Source organism: Nansenia antarctica (genome assembly GCF_963989245.1).
Source record: "Nansenia antarctica genome assembly, chromosome: 6".
NCBI lineage: Eukaryota > Metazoa > Chordata > Actinopteri > Argentiniformes > Microstomatidae > Nansenia > Nansenia antarctica.
Genome location: NC_137676.1, coordinates 46182198 through 46194697, shown reverse-complemented (window position 1 = coordinate 46194697; position 12500 = coordinate 46182198). Strand labels below are relative to the sequence as shown.

The following is a 12500-nucleotide window of genomic DNA, read 5'->3' as shown; positions in this document are numbered from 1 at the left end:
CTTTAACACAGCATTTACCCAGATACCACAACTCGCAGCTGAAGAAGCGTCACCCCATGACTCTGTGGTTACCTCACACACACACCATGCCATTAGCACTATTACTGGTATGAGTGTCGTGAGTTTATTTAGGTAGCGTCTCATTAGCTGATTAGGGGTAAATGAGGGCTTGAAGATGGGGAACTATGGGTGTTGAAATATAGAGGTACAGTATGCTGAAGAGCTCTGAAGTAGCTTCTGAAACCATGATCTTACATGGCTCACAGTGTCAGTAAGTGGTATGAAACTTCAACACAAAATCCTATATTTAGAACCGTAAATACAGTGGGGGAAATAAGTATTGAACACATCAACATTTTGTCCAGTAAATGTATTTCCAATGAGCCTATTCAAGTGAAATTTGCACCAGACGTTGGTATTAACTCAAACAATCCAGACAGAACATCTAAACATTAAAGTCCATATGTAAAGTTATGTGTAATTAAGTGGAATCAAACAGGAAAAAAGTATTGAATACACTAAGAAAAAGCAGTACACCACAGCAAGGAAAGGCAAGGAACCAGCTGAAAACCATAACTAATTAGGAGGCAACTCTACCTCCAATCTGTGCTAATTAATGTTGTCTGGGTTAGAATATATTGATGGGCTATAAACGTTTTTTTTTGTTACCAAGGTGCCGGACAACAAACATCTAATGATGGGTAAAAGCAAAGAGCTGTCTTAAGTCTTACGCAACCATATTGTTGCAAAACATGAAAATGGAATTGGCTACAGACGTATTTCACAACTTCTGAATCTTCCAGTAAGCACCATTGGGGGCATTATCCGTAAGTGGAAGCAACATCACTCCACCATCAACCGGCCACGCAGAGGAACTCCTCGCAAGATTTCTGATCAGGGAGTCAGAAGGATACTTAGAAGAGTAGCCAAAGAGCCAAGAACCACTAGGAAAGAGCTCCAGAAAGACTTTGGAGGCAGCAGGTACAACTGTGACAGAAAGGACAGTAGGCAATGCACTCCACCGCCATTGCCTCTGTGCACGCTCAGCCGGCAAGACTCCACTACTGAAAAAAAGACATGTTGAAGCTCGTTTAAGGTTTGCCAAACAACATTTGGACAAGCCAGTGAACTATTGGGAGCATGTACTCTGGTCAGATGAGACCAAAATTGAACTTTTTGGCTGTCACACAACACACCATGTTTGGGGGAGAAATGGCACTGCACATCACCCGAATAACACTGTACCAACAGTTTAGAGGTGGAAGTATCATGGTGTGGGGCTGTTTCTCCTCTCGTGGTACTGGCAGACTTCATATCATTGAAGGAACAATGAATGGAGCCATGTACAGAGAGATTCTTGAGATGAACCTGCTGCCATCCACCAGGATGCTGAGGATGAGACATGGGTGGACCTTCCAGCAGGACAACGATCCAAAGCATACAGCAAAGGAAACTCACAATTAGTTTCAGAGAAAGAAAATCAACTTGTTGGAATGGCCCAGTCAATCACCTGACTTCAACCCAATTGAGCATTTGTCGAAGCATCTGAAGATCCAGATTCACAAGAGGGCCCCCTGCAATCTTCAAGATTTAAAGACAATCTGTGTAGAGGAATGGGCCAAAATCACACCTGAATACTGTGGGCGATTAGTTACTTCATACAGAAAGCTCCTTGAAGCTGTCAAGCTGGCTTCTGAATTAATTTCAGTTAGTGTGTTCAATACTTTTTTCCTGTTTCCACATTATTACACATAACCTTATTTACATATGGACTTAAATGTTTAGATTTTTTGTTTGGATTGTTTGAGTTAATACCAAAGTCTAGTGCAAATTTCACTTGAATAGGCTCATTGGAAATACATTTACTGGACCAAATGTTGATGTGTACAATACTTATTTCCCCCACTGTACGTTGAAATGGTGCATCATTACTTCAAGCTGTGTTTTGGAATTTTGTTAGCATTGCATCTGAAATGGAATATGAAAATGGGTCTGATTGGATGTTTGGGCAGGTGGCTGACATTTTTCATAGTAGTGGGTGGAGGAGTGCATTTAACAGCCTAATATTTGTTTGGAGGATGGTGTTAAGCCGTTACATTAGATTTGGGTCGTCATCGCATATTGCTGAGTACTCACTCAAAAGGCTGCTGGGATATGTGGCTATCCTCATGTTCGTGTACAGACACAGACACAGACACCGACACCGACACAGACAGAGACACAGACACAGACACCGACACCGACAGACACAGACACAGACACAGACACAGACACAGACACAGACACAGACACAGACACAGACACAGACACAGACACAGACACAGACACAGACACAGACACAGACACAGACACAGACACAGACACAGACACAGACACAGACACAGACACAGACACCGACACCGACACCGACACCGACACCGACACCGACACCGACACCGACACCGACACCGACACCGACACCGACACCGACACCGACACCGACACACACACACACACACACACACACACACACACACACACACAGACACAGACACAGACACAGACACAGACACCGACACCGACACCGACACAGACACAGACACAGACACAGACACACACACACACACATACACACACACCACACACACCACACACACACACACACACACACACACACACACACACACACTCACTGCCAGGGTCATGGCGAGGTCACCCTATTAGTATGAACCAAATGAGCTCAAATGAGGACGCCGCTGCTTTGCACTGATGCCATACTCCACTTTTGTGTTGGCTAGTCAAATGGAAGCAAAGGAATTGGGAATTAGAATCTCTCAAAATCCTGCTTTTGATACATTTTCATATAATACAATTAATATCCATGTAAATTGACTGAAATGTTTTGACATTTTGTATGTGAAATGATTGTGTGTTATTCTTATTTGCATATTTTTGAGGAACATGAACAGATTCATATCATTTTGTTATTAGACAAAGTTTGTTGGAAATGCTGGTAGCATTTACTCATTGACTTACTCATACATACTTGCTCTAATGCTTTCTGCATGATAACCGACTAGTGCAATCTCATTAAGGGAGAGGATGTTTTTCGGTTTTCGTCTCGAGACTGGCGTGTGACATGGAGGACAGCACAGTAACTGTAAAGCTTTAAATGGATCTACTAACCTCATTAAAGAGGGTTTCCTCCCCCCTGACACTTGTGCCGCTCGCGTGTTAAGATGATAATGAATTTAAAGAACACTTATGACTAATATGTCAGGCTTTTACCCTTTAAAAGGCGGCGGACTGGATGGAGCCACAGCTCCAGTCTGTCCCGGGCATCCGTCTCTCGGCCCTACTTTACCCCAAATGTGGGTCTGGGCGAAAGGGATAATGGGATGTCCAATCACAGCAATTTGATTTCCATTGACCACAGGCTCGTAAGTGAGTCGTAGAGGGGTCTTAACAAATTGGATTTGGTCTATGGATGGTGAAAAATACGAGTTGCTGTATGTATGTGAGTGTATCTATGCCTCATCGACACATCATCAGGATTATCGGTAGTGTTGTATCACTCTTGTGTTACTTACTGGGTATATTTCAAAGAAGAATGGAATTCCATTCTCCTTTGGTATTTGTTTTTATTTTCTTCATGTATGGAGACAGCGGCAATGTGAGCAGGCAGATGTAGAGGGAGCACAGCACAGAAAGTGGCGATGTGTGGATTTGCATCTGTGCCACCAAGGGGTGATATGAGTTCAGAATTGGCAGCACGACAAGTACCTGCGTCACTCTTCGGCACCACTGTGTCATACTTGTCCCTAGATTTATTGTAGCATTAGAACATCAATGCAATTTAATGACTGTATGTGATGAAAAACCATGATATCTACATATTGTCCCTCCCACAAATGTAAGTTATTATCTAGAATGACTGTTTTTTCTTGAGAATATGTTTTTAGTCCACTTCAGCCGTAGTAAAAGGATTTCCGAAAATGGTTGTGAAAATGGTTCTTTGGAAGTTGTCATCCTTGAAGAGGACTTATCAAGTTCATCACAGAGCTGCTCTATATCTCTTAAACAGATTAAGGTTAATGGCCATCGGCTTTACGAGCGATTAGTTCCAGAGAACCACAAGAACAGTGTTGAGAGACTCACATCACTCCTGCTGAGTAAGCACTGAGCACTGGGGCCAAAGTGGTGCGAATCCCAGAGGCTTGGTAGAACCCGGACAGGGAACCGGAGAATAGACCCGATGATTAATAGTTAGTTGTCACTACGATGGCACATCTGGAGCGGGAGTTAAAGTACTTCTGTGTGTGGGGTGCTGCCACTCTTCTCCTACTCAACGCAGACAGGAATATGAGTGGTCGCCAGATCGTGACTCGAAGACAAACACGATCAGGAGAAATACCTCAATAGAGAAAACGCGCAATAGGTTAGACACATTTACGAAATCTATCTTAGTCGCTGAATGTCTGATGACGGTAGCTTACCTTTAGTGTCTTACTCAAGGACAAAACAAAGCCTACCTGAGTATTGTTTCACTTGGATGTGTAGATAAAAAGGCTTTGATTTAAAAGTGCTGACTGAGAGTCTGGGTAATTACCGAGCAACCACCACAGATTATATAAGTTCCACCTGCTGACGCTGGGCTTTTAGGCTGCACCCTCTGGAAAAAAGGCCAATGAACATATTTGATAATGTTCATAGAAAACAAACTAAGAATGCATTTCTATGTTTCTATTACATAACCAGGGCCATAGAATATTACCTACTCAGTTACATGTCTGCAAACTTGTCCATATTTCATGTCAAAGGGAAAAGAGAAGTATTATTTGAATAGTAGACTAAGTAGATTACATGACTGAAATGGGAGGGAGGGAGGTTGTCACAAGGGTTGCGGACCCATCCCGAGATTGACGAAGCAGGAGCGGTAAACTGAACTAAGCAGCTATACATTTTCTAGGGCATAGCCTGACTCAAACAGATAGTCCAGTGAAGCTTCCAGCTGTGGGGAGCAGAGCTGGCTGTCAGAGACAAGACGCTCAACTGAGAGGAGGCCGACTTGCACAATCTCTACGAGCATCACAATACCTGACGACACTCTCTCCATGCTGGTATGTACTGGACTAGAAGATGGTCTACACAAATAGTATTACTTCTCTGTTTCCCATACTCTTTGAAAATGTGTAATTGTTTTCAGTAAATGGAACAGTGTACATTCTCACTAACCTGGTTGTCATCTGCAGAGAAGCATATTTATGTAGAGACAATATAGAGTCTTTGCTGCAGTGTTTGTTGGAGAATGATGCTATATTCCCGCAAATCAGATGTGATAATGAAAGATGTATGTTAACCCATGTAGAAAATAATATGTTTTGGCTACAATATGAGCATTGCCCCTAGATTGTATATGGATTGTCTATGGATTTTCCAATTTTCTTGAGTTTATATGTAGTCCAAGAATAGAGGCCTGGGTCTCCCGCTCCTTTAAGACAGCTGTTTGCTCTTTAAATAGTTGCTATAAACAGATGATGGACTGTGTCATTCAAGTTTACATTGTACGTGAGATAACCATGATGAAGGGTTGAAGCAAACTTTTCGTTCTTTGAAGACCTCCCAATGGTGTTATTGGTGAATTGCGACATACATTTTAGACATAGCCAGAAAGGGGGACATAGGGAGCAAACAATTCCTGGAAAGAGCTCTTTCCTCAAACGCTAATCAGGGAGGTTTTAGAGCTTTATAGAAAATATCAGAAGACTTATTTACTCTCTTCACATCGTTCTCCATGGCAACACATTTCAATACATCTAATGTATTGAATCTAATCTAATGGCAGATAAGGGGATGCTTGTAGCAAGAACTTCCAAACACTTATCACACACATGGAAGCACAGTACGGTATTTGTCTACTTACTATACTTTATAGTCAAAAGATAAGGAATGCATAAGGAATGGATGGAATAAGCCATAGATGCTCCAGGAGCTGCTGCCACTCAATGAAAAGTATACAAATTTGGTGCTGTTCAAGAAGCGATTTACTAATTTCACATATTCCCAGATATGAGAGACCATGTTTGGTTAAGTACTTTTCGTCATACCAAAGTTTAACCAAAGAGTCCCTCCAAGGTCCCAAGTTTGAGGAATTGCTTCTTCAAACCCCAATCTATCATTGTCATCTGCTTAGTTAATTCTTGAAATTGTTCTCTAAGGAATAGTGTACTCTGAATCACTTCTGTCAAACGTGATCCAGAAACTGAGTCAACGTACACGGTATCTGAGTTCATTGAGAGAGAAAATCATCACCGTTAACTCTTATTAGGAGTGACACAACAGCATGATATCTGTCTGGAAGAAAATTTGAATGAATAGGTAATTAAATATGCAGAGAAGACATTGAGATTCAAATCAGACACTGTCTTCTGGCTCAGCGAGGGTAGCCCAAGCCTCCACATGGCAGACTTATATTTTATTTCATTGTACTTTTCGTTCTTTCTGCTGCTGTATCGACCTCACATCAGCTTTTAGAAGGAAGGAACAACAGGGAAAGCCCAAGAGAACCGGGCTGTTCTTATTTATTTATGTATCCATTTCTGTATTTATATATAACTCCCTCTGCTTGCAGGGGCCCCAGTTGCAGGCTGTCTTTCGATCCAACTGTGAGCAGCATAAGAACAGTAGTCTGTGTCTGAACAAAACAAAACATAAGATTTGTAGAAATCCATATTCTTGCTTCAAGCTTATGTTTCTTCATCATCTTTTTTTCTCAACAAAAGACCTTACAATATATATGATATTTTAATTCCATACTTTATCTTTAGCTGCATCTGTAACTTGACAATATAAGAATATTGTTCAAGCCATTTCCCCTCTTAACTCTCTCTATATATTGGCCTCAGCCCATATCTTATTGTTGTCTTGGCATTTACCATTATAATATGTTGTCAGAGCTGTAGGCCACATGTAGATGCAGGTTGGAGCTGGCTGTGTGGTCTGTTTCTTGTCTTCAGGTTGGAGGAAAGTACAGTATACCTGCAGGCACCAGCTGTTGCAGGCAGGCTGTGTTTCTTCCTAACTATCTCTCTTTCCATCTACACCTGCATGACCCCCCCCCCCTCTGCCCCACCGTGATAACTGCCCCTGTCCCCCCAGTCCCCCCTCACTGTCTGTCAGCACTCCCTGGTTGTAGTGTCAGACATGGCTTCAGGGTGCCCAGGCTGCCAGCCCGTGCCAGCTCACACCGTGACCTCCAGCTTTGCCGCCTTGGCTCCTCTCGCCAATGTCACAGTGGAGAGCTGTGGGGGCGCACTCCATTATTCTGTTCCCATGCCAGGATAAGATGCTTTTCTTGTCATTTGGAGTGTCTGAATAGTGACTCCTGCTGTAATGTCAGAGCAGACACAACCTCCTCAAAGAAAGGTTTGAGAACGGTTCCCACCAAGCTTTTTCCATGGGAGAAATGTTCTTGTTTTAGTAGTCTTGTTAAAGTCAACCTGCAACATGCAGTTTTGCTCATTGCATAAAACTCAGTCCCAAGCAATTGCTATATGAATTAGGTTGGTGAAAATGTGTTTATTGATGTATATATTGTTCTGTGATGAGAATATTTAGCAATCCGTACCTAAACTGGCCTTAGGTTTTGGAACATTTGTGTGGGATTTGACAATGTATCAACTCGTCTACTGAATCAGGTTGACTGTTGAGGAATACACTGGTTAAGTGATTGCATCACAATCAAACAATACCATTACAGCGAAAATATCTGGAGACAAACATAGTAAGCTTGTAAATATAGCAATATTAGCTATGTGTGAGAAAATCTTTGTATTTCATATTTGTACTGGTTCAAGTAATGAGGGTAACATGACACTAATATAGCTGAAAACCAATTTTCCTGAAAATGAATATTCTAACCTATGCAGTTTTCACCCTGTCTCCGTTTCTTGGATGATGGGAAAGCAGAAATAATAACCACTAGTGAATTTTATTACAGTGGAAATACATTTGACAGTGTAACACCACTGGATGCTTTTGTGGGAGTCTCCAATGATGTTCCACTGTACCAGCGTACTGCACTGGTCTAAGGTCATGTTCACTGTTAAATCAGATTTTCACAACCTTACACTGAACAAAAGGCTGAGTTTGGTCGTCTTAGGGAATTGGACTGAGCCCAAGATTTTCCAATGAATGTGAAAATGAAATGGTTTATGTTTTTTCATTATTATCAATTTTTAAAAAAAAGATTTTTCAGAAATATTTTCACCAATGAAAAAATATCATTACTGCATATAGCCTAGAAAAGCCATCATGATCAGTAAAAACAATCAGACAACTGTTAAATATTCTCCTCTAAAAAAGTCATATTTTGCCTGCAATTAATGAATAAGATTGACCAATCATTGGATTGATTGGGTTGTAAAACCTCCCTCAGGAAGCAGGGAAATAATGTCAACCTGTTCTCAACATTTGGATAAGGGTAGTGTCCATGGCAAAGTTACTCTGCATTAGGGCCATGCAGTTAGTACTATACTGTATCTGGGTCATAGTGTCTGTCTGTCCTGTGCACGGGGATGAGGGGGTATTGGCCAGTTTAGGGATGAGCGGAGGATGATGATTGTCTACCGCGTGCACCTAGGTGATAAGAGGCAGCTGATGTCCTTCTTACGTAGCTGTCATCATGTCCAACTGCCACTACTCCTCCCTTCCCCCAAGGCCCACCCCCAACCTGGTGAGGGAGTGCTGATTCAGGCAGCTGGGTCTTAAATACCCCCCTCCCCCCCCTTCTAGGTGCAGATTATGACCTTGCTTGTCCGTGGGGGAAGGACAGGGCCTCATTAGCCAACCGCACCGGGACAGCACTGGAAAAGTGTGCTAATTACCCTGCTAACAATGTCCTTGCTCGTCACAGCTTAGTGCCGATACTTTGCCACGGGATAATAATCCATCGCCTCAGTGAGAAGTTCAGGATGGCATTATCATGATCACATTGAGTGATAGGGAGCGGGTGGGGTGAAGGGGTGGTTTCGCAGGGGGTTTAGTTGCTATCGGTTACAGAATCTCCTGTGATTTTTCTGAAGGGTAATCAGAGTTAGCCATCTGACTGACTACAGCTACAACTAAAGAAAGTAGCCTCTCTTGAAGTTAGTAGCACAAGAACATCATCTTACAGCTGTGTTCTTTTTGAATGGTGTGTAATGTTTGTTCTGTGGAGCTTGAAGTTGTAGTGTCACTTAAAAGGGTGATGTCATGGTCAGCAAAAGCATCTCTCCATGCTTAGCAACTAGAAAGGGCTTGTTTGGTCTGGGTTTTGTATTATTTTGTCGGAGTCATTGGTTCCCGCTGACTGACAAGTGACTGGTAACCCAACTTGGTCAGAATCAAACACAACGACTTCTCTGCATCTGTTCCATATAGTTTGGAACAGTTCAGAACATGACAGCCTGACATTACTGAGCTGGAGCCTATAATCATTGTGCTGTAAAACCCCAACTTCAGCAGCCGCAAGCAGTGTGGCCTCGTTGGAGTGGTGGTGAATAAGAACGACCCACTGCCACTGACCTAGCAACCTTGCCTTGCTAACCTGACCCCCTTCATAGTCTCCTCCTAGTTAGAAGATGTTTCCTTCTGATGGGAACATTCTGGGTTAAAACTACCCCTTTACACTCAGCGAACTAAACATTGTTAACAGATTTATTTCTCAGTCTGTATGCGTGTGGCCATATAGTGACTGATATTTGTGATATACCCGCAAATACTACCGTAAGCGCCTATGTTCCATCATTATGCTGTTTAATGCGATCAGTGCGGTAATCAGATTGCATTGAAATACCTCCATGACACAGCTGTGTCAGTTGCTATGGGTAGGTTAGAGGGAGCTGCCCAAGCATTGGGCATGGCTGGCAGATTCAGGCCCTAATCTCTTAACCCCCCTCCTGTTCGGTCTTCAAGGGTAGGGCGGGTTAGGGCAGCGGTGTCATGCTGGGACACAGACCGCCTAGTGGATCAGTCTAACCTGGCCTCAGTAGCCTCACATTCAGATAAGACCATATACTGTAATGTCCTATTGTTATTAGATATATCGCATCTTGTTTTTTTTATATATACCTAGAGTATACTGTATAATTCAAGTAAATGTTTTTCACTGAGGTGAATATGGGTAAGGTGGAAATATTTCTGTCCACTTTTCTACCATTAATGGAATGTGTATATATTACTGATAACCAATCAATATGACCATTAAACAAAAAGGCTGACTTTTATTTTTTAAATATTGTTAATTTCTAGTGTTGCAGATATCTGAACATTATACTGAAAATGGGTCTCTCCCTGCAACAAATTGTTGGAGGAGATTAAAAAAACAAACAGATAATCACATTTTAAGCTCATAAACTACTTATGAGTTTTAAATGTGTTGATTAATGCATCTTACGGTTGAAGATGAGTAGGGATGATGATCCAAAAGTGTTTGATACAGGAATCTGTCATTGTCTATTAAACACCTTAATGCCAGGGGACAATACGATCTGGTCCGGTAGTCACAAATAGCTAAAGTCTGTTTGGATTGCATCCTGTACAGAAGACATAGAAACCATACATTGGGTAGATGAGAGAGTGTTGTTTTTGTATTTGTGTACTGTTGTGCCATGTTATGTAATGTTGCTTTGTGTCTCACCCGGTTGGGTAGAGCATTGTGTCATGTGTTGTGTTCATTTTTGTTTGTTTTGTTGTTTCCTCTCCACATTATGTCCTGTCCTGGCCTGTACAGTTGTGTTTGTATGTGTGTGTGTGTGTGTTTAAGGTGCTAACCCCCTGACTCTGTATCCTCCTGTGTGTTGCAGTCGTGACAGTGACCTCTCTACGATCATCTCCAACCTGCACCACACCAGACAGCACGGCATGCCAGAGGGCCAGCCCACCACCGACCACAGCATCAACACAGGACACACAGGTAAGAGACTATCCTCCCCACTATCCATCCTGTGTGTGTGTGTGTGTGGGTATGTGTGAGAGAGTGTCAGTGTGAGTGCGAGTGCGAGTGCGAGTGCGAGTACGAGTGCGAGTGCGAGTGCGAGTGCGAGTGTGTGCGCATTGTTCGTTGTGTGTTTGTTTGGGTAGAACAGGCAGGGAGGGGAATATGCATATCTGGTGTGGAGTTTCTTTCTTTCTTTCTTTCTTTCCTTCCTTATTTCTTTTTCTTTCTGATTTGGGATAAGGTTGTGCCCCCTTGACATCAAATGCTTAATTAAATGCTATTCCCTTAGTTTGCTGTAATTTGCTGTAATGTGTTTGATTGGAGAACTTACTGTAAGCTTATTACTTACTCCTGAATGTCGCTCTCAAGTCGATTACTTAATGTTCTTTTGGCGTTTTCTATTGCACTCCAGGTTTTCCTTAAAACCCTGTTTTAAATTACCACTGAATAAATAGCTTTGTTTGCCATTAATCCAGTTTCATGGGAGTAAAGGAACCGTGGTGTGAGCTAAGTTAAGAGCTTTTCTGACAGCTTAAAGCGTAACCCAAACACAGCCAGTATTTAATCTGGGGGTATATATGTCTGATAGAGACATAATATAATATAATAATATTAGATTGGGTAAAGATGTGGTTATGTGAATTACTGTAGTTTGGGTAATGATGTCAGAGACGTTTTCCAGGTAAACATGTGTCCGTAAAAAAGTATTTGTTGGGTGTAATAGTCATACTCAAGTTACACATGATACACATGATAAAGCAACTGGTTAAATGGATGGACTTTGTGCTGTGTGCTCTCGTTTGTGTTTTGTGTCTGTTTACATGCACATCATGCCTTGTGATTGTGTGTGCGTGTATGAATCAAAGATATTCAGTGGACATGCTTAAACAATAAATAATAAACAAGAATTAGTAGTGTCTGGAGTCCCCTACTGTTTTGGTAGACAGAGGTGTCTGGAAGGAACATGTTTAGGGACATACGCACTGATATTCTTACAAACAATTATGTTTGTTCACATCATGGATCACATGAAAATTAAAAATATATTACATCAGAGATTATACTGTGTCAATCTTTTCCATTCATTTGGAGTTGAAGCATACACAACCAATGGTGAGGGACATGGACTCATATTTCCATTAGACTACCTTTGGTGTATGAAAGCATCTGATATGTAGATGTTGGGGGTGTAATATCCTTTTTAAAAAGACATTAGGCTTGTCACAATTGTCATGCAACCGATAAAGTAAGCCCTGTAAGGGGGCCATAGTTATGAGGAGAGACCCTTGCCCCTAAAGCGCCCTATGGACACTGTATCCCTCTTCATCCCATTATCTAGAGTGGCATACAAGTGGCACACTCCTCCCCCAGCCAACACCTGGTACTGCATCTCTCCTATCTCATCTGTCGGTTAGCTTAATTGTCCATACGATCCCTTTAATACACAGATGAGGGGGTGGTGGTGGGGTCTATCCCCTCCTCATTAGACTGGATGTTGAATACCCAGTCAGCCAGTGTCTTAGACCCCAGTTTGGGCTGGATT

General features: G+C 42.1%; 1 protein-coding gene across 1 annotated transcript in view; it reads left to right on the top strand.

The window, feature by feature from the left end:
* samd11 (sterile alpha motif domain containing 11) overlaps nt 1-12500 on the top strand; it is a gene marked incomplete at its 3' end in the record, with an annotated part of 47534 nt that overhangs the window by 12237 nt on the left and 22797 nt on the right. The window contains exon 4 of the mRNA XM_080535058.1: nt 10824-10964. Coding sequence (XP_080391184.1) covers nt 10824-10964 — 141 coding nt within the window. The remainder of the gene's footprint in view (nt 1-10823; nt 10965-12500) is intronic.